The sequence below is a fragment of the Meriones unguiculatus genome, chromosome 3, assembly GCF_030254825.1.
Source record: "Meriones unguiculatus strain TT.TT164.6M chromosome 3, Bangor_MerUng_6.1, whole genome shotgun sequence".
Taxonomy (NCBI): Eukaryota; Metazoa; Chordata; class Mammalia; order Rodentia; family Muridae; genus Meriones; species Meriones unguiculatus.
Window position 1 is genome coordinate 7,641,576 of NC_083351.1, and position 17,867 is coordinate 7,659,442.

General features: G+C 50.2%; 1 protein-coding gene across 1 annotated transcript in view; it reads left to right on the forward strand.

Moving 5' to 3' along the window:
* The window catches only part of Disp3 (dispatched RND transporter family member 3), a 47,408-nt gene that overhangs the window by 9,168 nt on the left and 20,373 nt on the right, over positions 1–17,867 (forward strand). The window contains exons 2-4 of the mRNA XM_060379087.1: positions 7,235–8,210; positions 9,093–9,312; positions 17,575–17,711. Of these exons, the coding sequence (XP_060235070.1) occupies positions 7,238–8,210; positions 9,093–9,312; positions 17,575–17,711 (1,330 nt within the window). The 5' untranslated portion in view covers positions 7,235–7,237. The remainder of the gene's footprint in view (positions 1–7,234; positions 8,211–9,092; positions 9,313–17,574; positions 17,712–17,867) is intronic.

Genomic DNA, 17,867 nt, shown 5'->3' on the forward strand with positions numbered 1-17,867 from the left:
GGACCGAGCAGTGTCAAGCTCCTAGCCCCGCTAAGGGCTCTGTGCCAATACTAGGTAAGGAGGAGGGCTAGGCTCTCCTCCAGCATTGACCACACTCCCTCTGTAGACGCTGGAACTGTCAATCAGCAGTCTGAGAAAGCCGCTGACTTGGGTACTGAAAGGAGAATCCATCCAGACACCCTCAATGCAAAGCAGGGTGTCAGTCTCTTGGGTTGATGTTTCCATTCACCTCTCTCCTGGGGCTGCTGTCCCGCTGCCCCAGCTGGGGCTCTGCCAACACCGTTGTTAGAATGACTCAGGGCTGGATGCTAAGTGTGCCCAGTGCACAGTGTGCAGGCACACACCAGCGAGGGTCAGAAGGGCCGGCTGTAGAGCCCAGCGTTTTCAAATATTTCAAACACAAGTAAGACCTAACAGTGAGAAGTTTGGGTTCAAACGAGCCCCTGTAGTCCTTTAAAAGACGCAGCTTTCTGCTTTGCAAATTGGAAATCATTCCTCGGGGTAGAAAACACGATACCTAATGGTCTGCAAGCTGGAAACTGCTGCAGAGCTGCAGTGTCCGAGTCCCCTAGGTTGAGAAGACAGAGGATGGGCAGAAAATGGCTCTGGCTTGCCTACATGGCACCTAGGTGGCCTCTACCATCCCCCCACCTCTCTCATCTGGGACTGGCCTCCTTTGTGCTTCTCAAGCCCCGAGGAGCCCCGAGTTCTCCAGGGGAGGAGTCTCATCTCACCTGGAACTAGTCACCGTGCTCCTCCAAGGCCGGCGCGCCCTGCTTTAGGCTCCTGTTTATTTTACAGCTTCTCCATTCTCTCCAGCCTCTCCCTGAGAGGTCTTTGGCCCTAACGAGTACTGCATGGGCTGGGACTTGTGGGTGGGGTCTAGGTGTCTCTGAGCCCTTTCCCAGAACTAGGCACTGGAGGGTGGTGGCCCAATGTCTCAAAGGGGGCCAGTGGCACCCAATGCATAGCTACTGGCTATTCAGCTATTTCTGCTACATAAGTCTGATGTTCTTGCATTGCCCTTGAGTGCCATTTCCTCTTCCCCCATTACACAGAAGCTTGTGCTTAGGGTAAGGGGCAGACCTCTCTCAGCGCTCAGCTCCCTGCCCCCTGCTGGTAGGGGTCCTGCTGGCCCAGAGATGTTAGATGACTTGTTGTAGGTTGCACAGCAAGTCTGTGGCAGGCCAGGACCGTACTCTCAGCCTCTGGCCCATTCTGCTGCTGCAGGTGCCTGTCATTGCTTCCTGCACCTCCCTGTGCCCCCACCCCCCACCAAGCTCCAGGAAGAGCTGCCTGGAAGCGGGGAAGCAAGAGTGGTTTTACATATTTGCTAATCGGGTCTTAGAGGGAGAGAAGAGCCCTGAGCTCATCAGCCAGGAAGGAATCCAATTTGGCTTTTATAGCCCTGGTTATTCACCCTCCATTGTGGGCTCTTTCTCTGTTTTTATTAACCCAGTCTTCCAGGGGCTAGGGAACCGCAGGGGCTGCTGAGCCCCAGGGGTCTCAGACTCCAGAGCCCCACATGGCATTCCAGGCAGTGACCAGGATGTGATGGAAAGGGGTGATGGGGGGGGGTTCTGGAACCTTCTGACCCTTCCACCAGGAGTGGCTGGGAGCGTGTTCTAATTTCCGATTTCTATTCGTGCTTCTGGTTACATTAAGCTTTCATTGTCTTGTTCTCTGTGACGCCGAGGCTGCTGTGAGGGCTCCAGAGTCTGGGCTGATTGATGGGTCTGGAGAGAGAACTGAGCTGCGCAGGTAGGAAAGGAGGAAAAGGGGAGAGGAGGAGAAATCAGTCCTCCTGTGGCAGCCAAACAGGGTGACTAAAAGCACTGCTTCTACCTCCAGCCTGCAGGAGCTCAACCCAGCCCTACCCTGCAGGCAGCTAGCTATCTTGTGAGCTGAGAGCAGATGAGAAGCAGAAGAAATGAAAAAAGCAGGGACAGTGATATGGCTCAGCAACTAAAGGCACTTGCCTCCAAGCCTGACAGCCTGAGTTTGATTCCTAGGACCCACTTAATGAAAGGAAGAAACTGATTCCAGCAAGGTGTGCTCTGACCTACAGACACACACACACACCTATATATGCACACACACAATAAATACATGTCATTTTTCAGAGGCACATAGTGTGTGCTGGACACACAGTAGGCCCCGGATCATGGTAAGCTTCCCACCATTTTATCAATAGAGGAAAATTCCTGCCCCAAACACCCAGCAAGTGGCAGTACCAGGATTTGAACTGAGCTCTATCTGACTACACAGTCTGTGCTGCTTAGCTCACCCCTCGCCCCTGGAATCAGGCCTGGTTTGAAGTCTCTGGTAACCTCTAGTTGTCAGGGGAACCAGTCCTGTCTCACAGAGCCCACCAGAGGGAATCCACAGAATGGAAGAGACGCTATTGTAAGGGTTCTCTGGAGATGCTGGGACAGTACCCTCCGCTGATATACTGCCCAGAGCAAAGCTCATTTGCCTGATATATATTGAGCTGTCGGGTTTATGAGTCAGCGCCCACTTCCCTTACCAGCTGTCAGCTTGGGGAGGATGGCCGTCCTCATCTGCTCCATCTCAGCAGCCTGCCCTTCTCCGAGAAATGTGGGGCTTGGGCAAGCTTACCACAGCCAGCCCCTATTTCCTCCCTGACCCCACCTATGCTCCTAATAGTAAGTCCAGGTCTCCTGAGCCAACAGAATGGCACGCCATAGCAGCACATCTGCTGTAGGAAGTCTCAGCATCTACCTCAGCTGGGCACAGCCAGCGTTCCCCGGGGGTGAGCTGAGAAACCTAAGGTGACCCTTCTGGAGGAAGGATGAAGCCTCTGAGAAACATCATCTGCCTATAAGTCTAGAAGCTGGACTTTCCTTTTTCTGGTACTGGGGACTGAACCAGGGCCTTACACATGCTGGGCAAACAGTCTCCTGCTGAGCTGTCTCCAGCCTATGATCTGGGTTTCTTGAGAGAAAATTCTGGAACTGCCCTGGCATCTAGTTGCTTCAGTAGGGCTCCCTGTATTGCCCGATTCTCTCTGTACCTTATTCTGCTTATACTAGAGTTCTCCAGTGAAACAAAGCTACTGGATTTCTATAGATACATATGTAGATAGATAGATAGATAGATAGATAGATAGATGGATGGATGGATGGATGGATGGATGGATGGATAGATAGATAGATAGATAGATAGATAGATAGATGGATGGATGGATATAAATGTTCTCTGTGAATTTTTTTCTTCTGTAAAATGGGCCGCTCACATGCCTCTATTGCGAGGCTGATGTGAGGCCGACAGAAGATGGATAATAATTATCTTAACGAGTGTCGGAGACAACAACTTCGCCAGGCTTCGGCTTCACCCTATGTGTGTGATTTTTGCCCCCATTGGGTGTCTAAGCCGCCACTAATCTGCTAGTTTGGAATGGAGTATCCAAGTCACAGAAAAGGGCCTTGGGATGCTGGACAGCAGGTCCGTGGTGGGGGCGGCAGGGAGGAAGGAAAGACCAGGGCTCAGGACAGCGATACCTAGGCATGCCTGGGACCTTCCCTTTGCTTCCTTTTCTTCCCCATGAGCTGAACTCGTGAAAGAGGCACCCATCGTTGGAAAGAGACCCAGTGCCCCCACTCCAGCAGCAGCAGCGGAGCAGAACTACTTAACTCAAATTATCTGAGCTTGAACTTCTGCCCAAATCTTTCAACCCCAAAGTGAGAGGATCCTAAGGGCTCTGAGCCGTTCATGGACCAGAGCTGAACCAGGGAAGCAAAACACACCGAGTCAGGGAGAAAAAGCTGATTAGCTCCTAATTGCCGTTAAATTATATATATACATATATGTATTTTAAGTAGAATCTGCATGTCTAATGTGATTTTTTGATTACATTTTAATAGTCTGGCTGGGATGAGGGAATGAAGAAGGAAGGAGCCCACCATCCCTGGCTCAGAGGGGGAGAGTTGAAAACAGAAAGTTTTGGTGTGGGCCTCCTGCCTGGACGCTGTGTGAAGCGTATGGAGGGGGCTGAGTAGGTATTGATACCGGTTATCACCAAGGTCCTTTCCCTTTCCGTTGTTGTTTGTTGAGACAGGGTTTCTCTATGTAGCCTTGGCTGGAACTCACTGTGTAGACCAGGCTGGCCTAGAACTCACAGAGATCCGCCTGCCTCTGCCTCCCCGCCCCCACGGTCACCACCTGGCCAGAGCTTCTTCAACTAGAATGTCCTTGTCCTCTCCAGACACGCTTGTCCCCTGGGGCTGCCATAAAATGTTACTCCAGAGTCCAGCGGCAAAACAGAAAACCTCCGGGTGAGAATCCTGGCCCCACCATTGCTAGAATGACCTTGGGTGTGGTGAGCCTGACCGCTGGGTCTCAGTTTCCCTGTGTGTGCAGTGGAACCGCTGTATTTAATTTTGTTTTGTTTTTCAAGACACAATTTTATGTGGCCCAAGCTGGTCTTGAATTTGCAATGGATCCGAGGATGAACTTTAAGCTCCCAATCCCCCGAGGGCTGGGATTAGAGGTAGGGGCCGCTCTACGTGGTATGTGGATCTAGGGATGGAAACAGGAGAGTCATGCGAGCTAGCAAGCTCTCTGCAGCTGAGCCACACCTTTGCTAAGGTTTCCCGGACTGTGATTTACTTCCCTTTCCTTTCAAGAATGTTCTCTCTGTCTCAAGGGACTGAGGGTGTCTGTACTCTCTCCCAGCTAGTCCACTGTTCTGGGTCCTCACTGCTGTATCCTGTATCCTTGGTTTACCCCTTGGAGGCCAGCACTCTGTACCCATGCTCATTGTCATGGCTCTTTGACACACACACACACACACACACACACACACACACATATACTTTTTAAAAAATTTTTATTGGTTCTTTTTGAATTTCACATCATGGGCTCTAGTTCTACTCGCTCCCCTCCCCCCCCCGTACCCATCCTCTATCCTTACAACCTCCTCCTCAACAGAGGGGAAAAAATCTTGTTGACACACACAATTTCTAAGTAGCATTTATTTCTGATTCTAAAAGTAAGACTACCTAATCATTGCAGAAAATTGGAAAACAGGCAAGCATAAAGGAGAAAATAAAAATCACCCCTCATCATCCTCCCAAACAGTGATAACCAGTCTCAATGGGTTGTATTGAAAATACATACATTCCTTTCCCACCCCACCCCTGGACATAAAAGTGGGGTTTTTGCTTTGGCTATGCTTTGAGTCATAGAAAAACTGGTCTTGAAATTGGTTGCATCAGCCAGACCGGCATGGAAGTTCATGACTGGCATTCAAGCACTTGGAAAGTAGAGGCAGGAGGATTGGAAGTTCAAGGTCATTCTCAGCTCTATGCAGAGTTTGAGGCAAATCTAGGCTACATAATACCCAGTCTCAAAAAACTGTAAGGTCAGAGCTGGAGAGATGGCTCAGTGGTTAAGAGCACTTACTGCTCTTTCAGAGGACCCAGGTTCAGTTCCCAGCACCCACAACAGGAGTTCACAACTGCCTGTGACTCAAGTTCCAGGGGAGCCAACGACATTTGACCTCTGTGGTCACCTGCACACGCGAGGCATATAAACTCACACACTGACATAAATGCAGAGTGTCAGTAAGACGGGTTAGGAGGTGAAGGCAAGCCTGTGAGCTGAGCTCAGTCCCCAGAACGCACATGGTGGGAGGAGAGGGCTGGCTTCCCCCTAGCTGTCCTCTGAATGTCATATGCACACCACGGATGGGTGTGTGCACACCTCCACAAAGTGGAGGAGAGAGAATAGAATGGAATAAAAAGGCAGGAATGTGAAGGGGGAAGGAAGGAGGGAGAGAACTGGCCACATCTTTTTCTTCTTTGCTCTATGTTAAGGGGTCATTCTCTTGATTTTTTTATCCCTCTTTCAAGTCTTGGACCCCGAGTCACCCTCAGTCTGTCTATTGAATCTGTCTCTCCTGCACCCACCTCCTGTTATCCCGCTCTCCCCATGCCTGTTGCCCTACTCCTCCCTTCCTTCCTCTTCCTTACTTGCTCTGGACCGACAGCACCCTCTCCTTCCTGGGCTGACCAGCTAATTAATGCGAAATGTCCCAGAGCATGGCAGCGGGAAGCACCCTTAGCCCACCTGCCTCTTCCCTTCTGCCTGGTGTCTATCTGGATTAGGAGCCTTTGAGGGGGCTGGCTATCCCAGAGATGAGAGTCCTCCCGTCTCACCAAGAGATGCCTCGCCCCTGCTCGTGCTCAGAGGGCTGCCATTGCTGGAGTGGCACATTAAGTGGTCTAAGCTTGGCAAACAGTGGTGGCAGCTGCAGCGTTCAGGGAGAGGACGGGGATATACTGAAGACTTTGTGGCAGACACCTAGCCTTGGCACAGTCCCCTGGGCAATGGTTGAGGGTGTTACATTTCCAAAGCAGAACAGAGGAATCTGATTGGCTGACGGGCAATACTTAACATACTACACAGACTGCAGAGAACTCCCGCCTCTGACCCCATAATCCCATGAGGCAGGAACGGCTGCCTCCATTTTATAGAGGATAACTCGGAAGTTCAGGGTGGCTCCAAATCTTGGCAACGGTCCAGTTGCCAAGACCCAAATCAGGGCCTGTCTGATTCCAGGGATCACTTTCTCTCCATCTACCCTGACAAAGCTCTGAAGGTGCTTTACAGTTGCTCATTCTACACAAGTAGCTATGTGCTATGGAGCCACATCTTACATTGGCTTTGACTTCTAAAGTCAGACAGAGAGTGCAGTAAAGATTGAAAAATCACATGTAGCCAGAAGCTTGGCTGGCCTTTGTGCAATAGAAGAAATGTCTTTTCTGTCACAATTGGCTTACAGGTCCCACCCCCTTTATGTATTTTTATGCACATGACTATTTCGTCTGCAAGTATGAATGTGCACACACGTGTGCCTGGCGCCCCTGGGGTCAGAACCCTTGGAACTGGAGCTACAGGCAGGTGTGAGCTGCCATGTGGGTGCTGGGAATTGAACCGGGGTGCCTCGAGAGACCAACTGGTGCTCTTAACCACTGAATCATCTCTTCAGCCCCAGTTCTCCCCTTTCTTTGGTCTTGAAAGCCAAAATCACATGGCTGGGTTTAATCGGGAAGAACAATGTGGTTTTCCTGGTAGGTGCCCACATGTTGGGCTCCTCGACAGCTTAGCGAGAGCATGATGCAAACCTACGGTAGAATCGGTGTGTGCTTGTGGTACCCAGGCTGGGCGACGCCTCCCCTCTCAAGGCTGCTGACCCGTGCCTTTCCCCTAGGTTATGGACTCGGAGGATGACCCCCTGCTGCAGGATGTGTGGCTAGAAGAGGAACAGCAGGAAGAGGAGACCTCGGGCGAGGCCTGCAGGGGTGTCGCGGGGCCAGGGCTGCACTCCGGAGCACGGGGCTGCTGGCGACGCTGTACGCTGCCTTCCCGGCCCCCAGCCTCGGGGTTCTGGAGCACCCTGGGCTGGGCCTTCACCAACCCGTGCTGCGCGGGGCTGGTGCTGTTCCTCGGCTGCAGCATCCCCATGGTGCTGTCCGCCTTCATGTTCCTCTACTACCCGCCCCTGGACATCGACATCTCCTACAACGCCTTTGAGATCCGCAACCACGAGGCGTCACAGCGCTTCGACGCCCTGGCCTTGGCCCTCAAGTCGCAGTTTGGATCTTGGGGGCGCAACAGGCGCGACCTGGCGGACTTCACCTCGGAGACCCTACAGCGCCTCATCTCAGAGCAGCTTCAGCAGCTGCACTTGGGGAACCATTCGCGACCTGCCTCCCGGACTCCACGCTCGGGCCCTAGAGACATCCCTGCCACTCAGAGATCAGCAGCCAATCCGAGTGAGCGACGTCGCCGAGAGGCTCCGCCCCCTGGGGGTCAGGTAGCCAATCAGAGCCGAGCCCGTCGGGGAGCCTCGCGCTGGGATTACTCGCGCACCTATGTGAGCGCCAACACCCAGACGCACGCGCACTGGCGCATCGAGCTCATCTTCCTGGCGCGCGGGGACGCGGAGCGCAACATCTTTACGAGCGAGCGTCTGGTCACGATCCACGAGATCGAGCGCAAGATCATGGACCACCCGGGCTTCCGGGAGTTCTGCTGGAAGCCGCATGAGGTGCTCAAGGACCTGCCGCTTGGCTCCTATTCCTACTGCTCCCCGCCCAGCTCACTCATGACTTACTTTTTCCCTACCGAGAGGGGCGGCAAGATCTACTACGATGGCATGGGCCAGGACCTGGCGGATATCCGGGGTGAGCAGGTGCACCGATGGCAAGGGACTATGCAGAGCTTGGGCGTGGCCAGCGGGCAAGGTGTCGGAGGGATGTACCGCTGGGATTGGATCTGAAGAGGGAGAGCGAGAGAAAGGAACAGACTAGGGAGCCCACTGGGATTGAGTCCAGAGGGAGAAAAGGCGTGAAGTGAGACTTAGGGTGGGGTTGTTTAGAGGAACCTGGAAGGAAACTTGTCTTAGTTAGGTTTCTATCGTGGTGAAACACTGTGACTGAGCGCTCCTTGGAGAGTAAAGGGTTTATTTCATCTTGCACTTCCACATCATGCTACCTCGTTGAAGGAAGTCAGGGCAGGAACTAGAAGCAGGAACCTAGAGGCAGGAACTGAAGCAGAAGCCACTGAAGGCAGCTGCTTACTGGCCTGATCGCTCAGTTTTCTTTCTCAAACACTCTAGGGCCACCTGCCCAAGAACAGCACCAACCCCAGTAGCCTGGGCCCTCTTCTCTCATTTAACAGTCAAGAGAAATGTTCTGTTAAGCAACCTGATGGAGTTGTTTTCCCGGTGGAGGTTCCTCTTCCCAGATGACGTTAGCTTGTGTCAAGCTGACAACTAACCAGGACAACAGGAAAATGAAGGTGTAGGGCATCTCAGAGGTGGGGCTTGAGGAAGGATGGGCCGATGCTATTGAGTGGGGTTTGGATGGAGAGAGGGCACAGGCAGGGTAGGTCTTCAGCAGATGGAGCTGCTGGATTACAGGCTGAGCCTTGGAATCGGATTCGCTGCCTGTTGCAGCGAGGAAGCTGTGGATTGGAGACGTTTCTCCATCCCAGAGGGTGCAGTGTTGGTGAGGGTACTGGTGGGAGCCGTGCTCAGAGCTCTTTGGGTTCCCTGTCCCCTGCAGGCTCCCTAGAGCTGGCCATGACTCACCCTGAGTTCTATTGGTATGTGGATGAGGGGCTGTCTGTGGATAACCTGAAGAGCTCCCTCCTGCGCAGCGAGATCCTGTTTGGAGCACCGCTTCCCAACTACTACTCGGTGGATGACCGCTGGGAGGAGCAGAGGGCCAAGTTCCAGAGCTTTGTGGTCACCTACGTGGCCATGCTCGCCAAGCAGTCCACGAGGTAAGAAGGCCAGCCCCGCCCTGTGTGCCTGCCTGTGCACACCTGTGGGTAAACAACGGGGTGCCTCTTGGGCCCCAAGTCTCCTTCCTCACAACTGTAACCCCAGGAAGTGTGATTCCCCCAAATTTGGGCAGAGTTAGGCATAACCTCTGGCTCCCTCCAGAAGGCCTCTTTTCTTGATTGGTGCTAATGGTTAGTAGACGTGACAGCTTTGAGGGAGGGTGACAATTCCAAAATTCTTGTCTTGGAGGGCTTGAGTATGACTGGCCAGAAAGGATGCAGTTCCTTTCTGCCTCTAATATGCATAGAGTCGGTGGGCAAAATCGCTCTGTTTCTTTGGGCCTGAGTGCCCCCACTTGTACAATGGGTCTGCGGTTCCTATTACTCTGGTCACTAAGAAGAGAGAGCAGGGCTGGAGAGGTGGTTTGGTAGTTAAGAGCACTCGCTTCTCTCCGTTCTTGGCACCTATGTGACGTGGCAGCTCAGAACTGTCGGCGATTTCAGTTTCAGAGGATCCTGTACCCTCTTCTGGCTTCTGCAGACACGTGGCACATGCAGAGGAGACACATACACACAGGCAAAGCACTCATACATACAGAATAAAATAAATATTTTTTTAAAAGAAGAGAAGAAGAAATGGGCTAGGGCCTGGGGAGACGGCTCGGTTAGGAATGTGCCTTGCCATGCAGGCGTGAAGCTCTAAGTTCAGATCCCCAGAACCACATAAAGCCCAGGTATAATCCCAGTCTTAGGATTGTTAGAACCGTGGGCTTGCAAGCCCTCTCTCAGACCTGTGGTGTTTCTGTGGGATTTCTGTATACTGTAAAGCTTAAGCCAGTGGGGACTGGGGTGACAGCTCAGTGGTTGAGTGCTTGCCATGAAAGTACAAGGACCTGAGTTCAGTCCCTAAAACGCAGGTGTAGCAAAGCGCACTGGCAGTCCCCATGCTGGAGAGGTCTCCGTCACGGGATCCTAGAGTCAACTGGCTGGCCAGCCTAGCTGGGTTGATAAACTCTGGTTGTCTAAAAACAAGACGGGGCAGAGCTTGGTGGTGAAGAGTGCTTGCTGTGTTCATCCGGGGGACCTGAAGCTCTGTTCCCAGCACCCTCATCAGGCAGCTCACAACCGCAGGAACTCCAGCTGCAGGAGATCCACCGCTCTTTTCCAGCCCCTGTGGTTACCTGCAAACATGTTCACAGACACAAGTGCACACATACACAGAGACTGAAAAGAAAATAAATCTTAAAGAAAACAAGGTGGAAAAGAACAGGAAGACATTCGAGGCTGATCTCTGACCTCTGTTCTCCATATGCACGTACACACACGCATCAGAGCGTACGCATGTCCATATTTGGGCACACACACAGCAGGATGTCTCAGTGGAGCCTGCCACCAAGCCTGGTAACCTGAGGTAGGTCCCTCGAACCAGTATGGTAGGAGAGAGCTGCCTCCCACAAGTTGATCTCTGACCTGTACATGCACACTATAGTATGGACATACAACACACACACACACACACACACACTTAAGAAAGATCTGTTTTGGAGATGGGCTTGTTTCCGGCTCACTCTGTAAGCTTAGCTCCAACATGGGGCCTGGCACCACTTGTTAAAGATGGGTCTAAGGGATGAGTGGGTGGGTGGGTGGATGGATGGATGCATGGGTGGATGGGTGGGTGGATGGATGCCTGGGCTGGCTGGCTGGCTGGCTGGCTGGCTGGATGGATGGATGGATGGATGGATGGATGGATGGATAAATGAAAGTACCTCAAGGAAAGGCAGCTGAGAGGATCTGACTGCAAAGGTTGCTTCACATAGCCACATTTGCCTCTGCTGAAACGTTCGGCTGCTGGGTTCAAGGCCTTGCCCTAGGAACAATGCCAGTCTCCCTTCTGTTCACGTGGCACTTCCTAACAGGAAGTGACAGCCTACATGGGGAGAGGACTTGATTTTAATGTCTTCTTTTGGATTCACAAAATCCTTTTTATTGTTGTATTATTGGTGACTCAAGAGGAAAACACCTTGACTCAACACGGAATTACACAAGTCGTGACTTTTATGGCTTCACTGATAACTCCAGCGGCCTAGAACACTTGGATGGCATTAACTGTTCTTCATCCCCTTGTGGTTTTGTTGCGTGCGCTTTAACTGTATATACATTTTAAACCCCACAGCCCGTCTGTCCTGTGGAGTCTGCTCATTCTGTTCATCTGAGTATTTGCCTTTCCTGTTGCTCTCCATCACTGAGCAGTTCCGTCCTTCCCTCTGGGACCACTCTCCTCGTGTCTGAAGAAGGCCGTTTAGTATTCTCTGAGTGCAGGTTTGCTGGTGGTGGCTTCTCTTTTGTTTGCCTGGAAAAAAAAAATCTTTATTTTACTTTTGTTTTTCTAATCTGCTTTACTTGTGTGGCATTCCTAATTGGCAGCTGTGTTTATTCACTATTTTTAAAAATGCCGCTCCACTCTCTCATTACTTCTACCATTTTCTGTAGAGAAGTCAGCTGCAAATTTTTCTGTTGCTTTTTTTTCTAATTAAAAGTTTTTTAATTACACTTGTTCATTTATTTTGTGCGTGTGTACGTGTGTGGGCATATGTGTGCCTCTGTGTGTGTGTGAAACTTGAAAGAGGACAACTTGAAAGAATTCGTCCTCTCCTTCCACTACATGGGTTCCAGAACTCATATTGTCAGTCTTGGCAGCAAGTGCCCCTATCCACTGAGCCATCTTGCCTCTTCATTGTTGCTCTCTTAAAGGGAGTGTTTTTCCTCTGTCTTTAATATGTGTATTTTTTAAAAAGATGTATTTACTTATTATTTTATTTGTGGGGTGTTTGTGTGCATGAGGTGTGTGGGGTGCCCATGGCGGCCAGAAGGTGTCAGATCCCTTGCAGCTGGCATTACAGGCAGTTGCAGGCCACCATGTTAGCGCTGGGAACTGAACCCAGGTCCTCCCCAGGAGCAGCAAGTGCTCTGAACCCCTGAGCCATCTCGCCAGCACCCTTTCCCATAAGATACTCTGTAAATGCTATATAAATTAATTTTTACACAGTAAATGACTGATTTAACTTCCCGCTGTTTTACTCAAAGAAAAATTACCTAATTCATCAAAGTAAGATCGTCAGAGCTCTTTTCTTCTTGGCTGTTATGTATGAGGTTAAGGTGAGGTTGAGTGGGCTCAGTCAGTGGCCAGCTCTTTGATCACCTCCGCCTGGCAAGAGCCTAGCTAGGCCACAGGGGAAGAGGATCCAGACAGTCCTGATGAGACCTGATAGGCTAGGGTCAGATAGTAGGGGAGGAGACCTCCCCTATCAGTGGACCGGGGGAGGAACATAGTGGGGAAGAGAGAGGGAGGGTGGGACTGGGAGGAGATGGGGGGGCTACAGCCAGGATACAAAGTGAATAAACTGTAATAAATAATAATGATAATTAAAAATTTTTTTAAAGATGAGGTTGAGAAAAAATTTTAAAAATTGTTATGGTATAATTGGCACACGACCAACTGTAACTGCATACACTTACACTTACATTTTAAAGTTGAGCAGCCCTGACACACCCACTGTCAAGATCACAAATTCCCAGTGTGTTTCCTTACGTCCACTGACAACCAGCTCATACTGCGTGCCAGCCCCGGCCCTTGGACTCACTTTTTAGTTTTAGTTCTGTTTTGTTGAATTTTATGCATATGAGCATTTGCCTGTGTGCATTTAAGAGCAGCACATGCATGCATTGCTCTAAGAGGCCAGAAGAGGGCATCAGACCCAGTGGAACTAGAGTTACAGATAGCTGGCAGCTCTCAAGTGGGTGCTGGGAATCGAACCCAGGTCCTCTGCTAGAGCTGAGTGATCTCTCCAGCCCCCACTTTCTGTTTCTACCATCATGTGTAGACAGTCCTTTCTAGAGTTTTGTGTACATGGTATCTTGTAGTATATTCTCTTTTTGATGGAACTCATTCATCCTTCTAGCTAATTGGAATTGTACCCATGTTTTATCATGTATCAGGTGCATCTCTGAGTTTGAGCCAGCCTGGTCTACAGAGGGAGTTCCAAGACAGCTAAGACTACACAGAGAAACCCTGTCTAGAAAAACAACAATAATAATGATAAAGAAAGAATGAATGAATAAATGAATGACTGTGGCTGTTCTAGCGGGCATGTAGCAGCAATCCTGCTGTCTTTGGTTTGCCTTTTTCTAATGGGTGATGCTGTGTACATCCATCTGGTTCCTTCTGATTCCATTGACACAGATCTTGCGCCTGTTTCCAAATAGCATTTGTATTCTTTGAGAACCTCGTACGTGTTCATAATGTATTTGGTCACGTCCTCCCCGCACTCCTCCCAGGTCTTCCAGCACAGAGTCCCGGCTATGCTGTCTGCACACTCCTGAGTAGGGGGCCGTCCGCACCGGGTATAGACCTACCAGGGGCTGCACCCTTAAAGAAAGCTGAGTCTCCGCCTTCCGAAGCCGTCAGCTTCCATGGCCGCATAGCCAGGGTCGGGGACTCACAGGCGCAAGTCGGAGTGCTGAGTGACTTGATTGTGCAGGAAGACACAGCTGCTGTGTGGGTCCGTGAGTGCGGAGCCCTGTCATGCCGAGATGCTGTTTCCCTCTGGTCTTCCCCCACCCCTTGTCTTGTACAGTCTTTTCACCTCACTGGAGAGATGGCTCCTCGGTGGAGAGCACTTGTTGCTCATGCAGAGGACCTGCATGCCAGCTCACAGCCACCTGTACCTCCAATTCCAGGGGATCTGACGCGCCCTCTGGCTGCCACGGGCCCCGCACACTCATGATACCCCCACACACAGACAGGCAAAACACTCATACACATAAAATCAAAAGAAATCTTAAGTCTTTCCACCCCCTCTTTCCCCATCTCCCCTGAGCCTTGGGGGTGAGCCTTGGTGGTGTGCCCCGTTTATGGCCGAGTGTTCTACAAATGTTTGTTCTCTGTGCTTTGGCCAAGTGTGGGGTTCTGTGGTAACAACTGTCCACTTGTGTCCGTTTTTGGTTGAGTTTTTCCATTTCATACTATGACATTCATTTGGGGGTTGCTTTTGAGCACGGAGCAAAATATGGACCGAGGTTTATTATTTTTACTTGGGCATCTGGTTGTTTTTGAGTCATTTGTTGGAGGGGCTCTTCTTTCTTCGCTGAATTGCCTTTGTGCTTTGGACAGAAACTTATCGTCTACCTATGTGTCTGTTTTTGAGATGCCTGTTCTGTTCCGTGGATATGTGCTTGAGAACTCTACAGTCGTGGTTATCATTCTTCATACCAGGGTTTTGATTGTTTTTGTTTGTTTGTTTGCTTGCTTCCTTCCTTGCTGGGGGTTGAGCCCAGGCATTGCACACATTCGGCAAGCAGCTACCACTGAGAGGCACACACTGCCCTGTCTGTCTTGACAGTGTTAGTCTTTTTTTTTTTTTTTTTTCTAGATCATTTGGATTTCCAGATGAATTTTAGAATCAGGTCATTCTTAAATAAATAGATAAATGGTTAGTGTGGCCCATGGACCACAAATCTGTAATCCCAAGATATCTGGGAAGCTTCGGCAGGAGAATACAGGGTGTGTTCAAGGACCACCTCGATAATTTAACAAGACCCTGTCTCAAATTATTTTTAAAAATTACAAATAGCTGAGGTTGTTGCTCAGTGGCAGAGCACGTGCTCAGCCTGTATGGATCCCTCGGTTCAACCCCAGGCGCCATGAGATAGAAAAGTACTGGGATCTTCAATGTGACCAACACCTTAAAATAGTACATCTCTGGATCCATGAACATGATACGTCTAATGTCAGTTTTCATTTAATCTAACCACTTCCTATTTTCATGCTCCTATAACAGTATAATTTAAAATTTTATTCTCCAACTCTTAATTTAAATTTATAATTTCCTTTGTGTTCTGTAACCTTGTTAAACTTAGGGTTTTTGTTGTTGCTTTGCTTTTAGATTCGGTTTAGATTTTCCACATAGATAAGCGTGTGTTACCCTGATGAAGACAGAAATGCACCTTCTTTTCCATTTTATTTCTCCTTTTCTTGCCTATTTTACTTCAAACCCTAGTGCTGAATAGATGGAATGGCCGCTTTATTTATTTACTCTGGATGAATTATTTCTTAGGCTCTTACTTTAATCTTATTTTTTTTTTAGCCATAACTGAGTGGCTACTATAGGATTTGTAGTGTACCCCCTAAACGTCACGGTACATCTCGGAGAGGGTACCATGTCATACCACCACAGCCTTCTGGGCTGCAGTGGCCTCCCCGCCACGGCGGGTCCCAGTCTCCTTTGTTGTGAACCCCACACAGCTGTGTTATTCTTAAGCGGCCTGTTCTCTTCTGTAGAAGTAAATAAAAATGTTGCATAGCCTACTCATGGCATTTCCATTTACAGCGCATCATCCTGAGCTAGATCCTCCTTCCTTCTGCCGGAGGGGGCCCCTTAGCTTCTTCAGTAGTTTCGGTGTACCAGAGGTAATTTCAGGCTTGGATATCTGACAGAGTTTGATTTTGCCTTTGCTTTTGAAATGTGTTTTTGCTGGGTATAGAATTGTGGCTTGAGTTCCCACTGAGTGTCTGGGGACTCTGCTCTGCCATTTCCTGACTTTCATCATTTTCTGACGAGAAATCTGTCATCATTGTTCTCTTTGTTGCACAGCATGTGACGTGTCTGTTTTCCTCTGTCAGTTTTTCTCTTGACGAGAGTGTCTGAGCAGTTCAGATGCAATGTGCATTGCTGTCCCTTTAGCTGTTTGGTCTTTGGATCAACAGATTCACAGTTTCCATCAAGTCTGAGGAATTTTCCAGCTGCTAGAATACCTAGTAACTGCTCTGTGAGGCTGTGCTGGGCACAGCAACGCCAGCCAGGCGACAGCCCAGGAAAGCACAGCGCCTGCTTCATTTCTTACCTTGGAGGACCGTCATCCTTTGTGCTCTGGTGTCTAGAGTCCAGAAATATGTGTTTTCTCCTATTTTAAAATTTAATGGCTTTTATTTTCTGTGCATACGTGTTTTACCTGCATGTATATATGGGGGCGCCCCATGAGTGGTTGTTGGATCCCCTGTAACTGGGCCTGTGGATGGTTGTGATCCAGCATATGGGTGCTGGGAATCAAACCCAGGCCCTCTGTAGGAGTACAGGTACTTTTAATAACTCAACCATCTCACCAGCCCTAGTCTCTCTCTCTCTCTCTCTCTCTCTCTCTCTCTGTCTCTCTGTCTCTCTGTCTCTCTCTCTCTGTCATACACACACACACACACACAAGGAGAGAGAGAAACACACACAAATAAAATTTTAAAAATAGTTTGGGATGGCAGGTGAGGTAGTGTACCTTTAATCCCAGTATTCATGAGGCAGAGGCACACAGACTTCTGTGAAATTCAAGTCTAGCCTGGTGCACATAGTACTTTAAGTACATAGTGAGACCCTGTCTCTCAAACATATAAACAAACAAGTGAATGAATGAATAAATGATTTAATGAATGCATTTTCAAATGCAGTCTGGGGGGATTGCCCAGTGGTTGAAGCATTTGTTGCCTGACGGTGAGGACCAGAGCTCAGATCCCCAGAACCCACGTAACTGTCGAGTGTGGCAGCCCGCTTGTGAGGTGGAGAAGGGGTCCCAGAGCGAGCCGGTTAGCCAAACTAGCGGCGTCAGAGAGCTCTGGGCTCAGCTGCACATCGGCCTCACTGAATAAGCTGAGCTCAATCGAGGACTCCCTACATTACACTGTGCTTCCACGCCCACGCACATGCAGGGGCAGCTGCACATACATGTACGCACACATACCAACAGGTGCACACACACCAGGTACACACGAGAGGAAGAGAAACAGCTTGCTCATCCTGGTTGGGTTCCTGGTAGAAAATAGGCTGTCTTGAGCCCACACTGCCCAGCGGCGTGAGCTGACATTATCTGGAGCCGTTTTGATTGACTTTAGATTGCTGTGGACAGCTGAGAACCGGAAGGTGACATAGGGGCTGATTGTCGCTGATTTTTGTCTGCTTGGAATGGAAGTTCTCAACCTCCGCTCTACACCGAATCACCTGGGAGACTTGGGGAGGGGGGACACTTGATTCAGCTCCACCCAAGAAATTATGATTTAATTTGGCTGGCATCAGGCCTAGCTATCGGGAGTTTCGGAAGCTCAAGTGATTTTAATGAGCAGCCGAGGTAGAGAGCCACTGATGAAGGGCACGGCTCTCAAGTGTCCACAGCCACCTCCAACCCCCTTCCTGTCCTTCCTTTCTCCACGGCCTCCCTCCCCAGCAAAGTCCAGGTCCTCTATGGGGGCACAGATCTCTTTGACTATGAGGTACGCAGGACCTTCAACAATGACATGCTCCTCGCCTTCATCAGCAGCAGCTGCATCGCCGCCCTGGTCTACATCCTCACCTCCTGCTCAGGTATGGAGTCTCAGAGGCCCATGTGAGCCAGCACCTCCTCTCCTTGCAGCACGCACGAGCCTGTTCAAGGATGCCAGGAGAGCCTCCCACCCAGTGTTAGAGCCGGGCCGGTGGTGCTCAGACACCACGACAACTTTGGTAGGGGCATCTGGGATA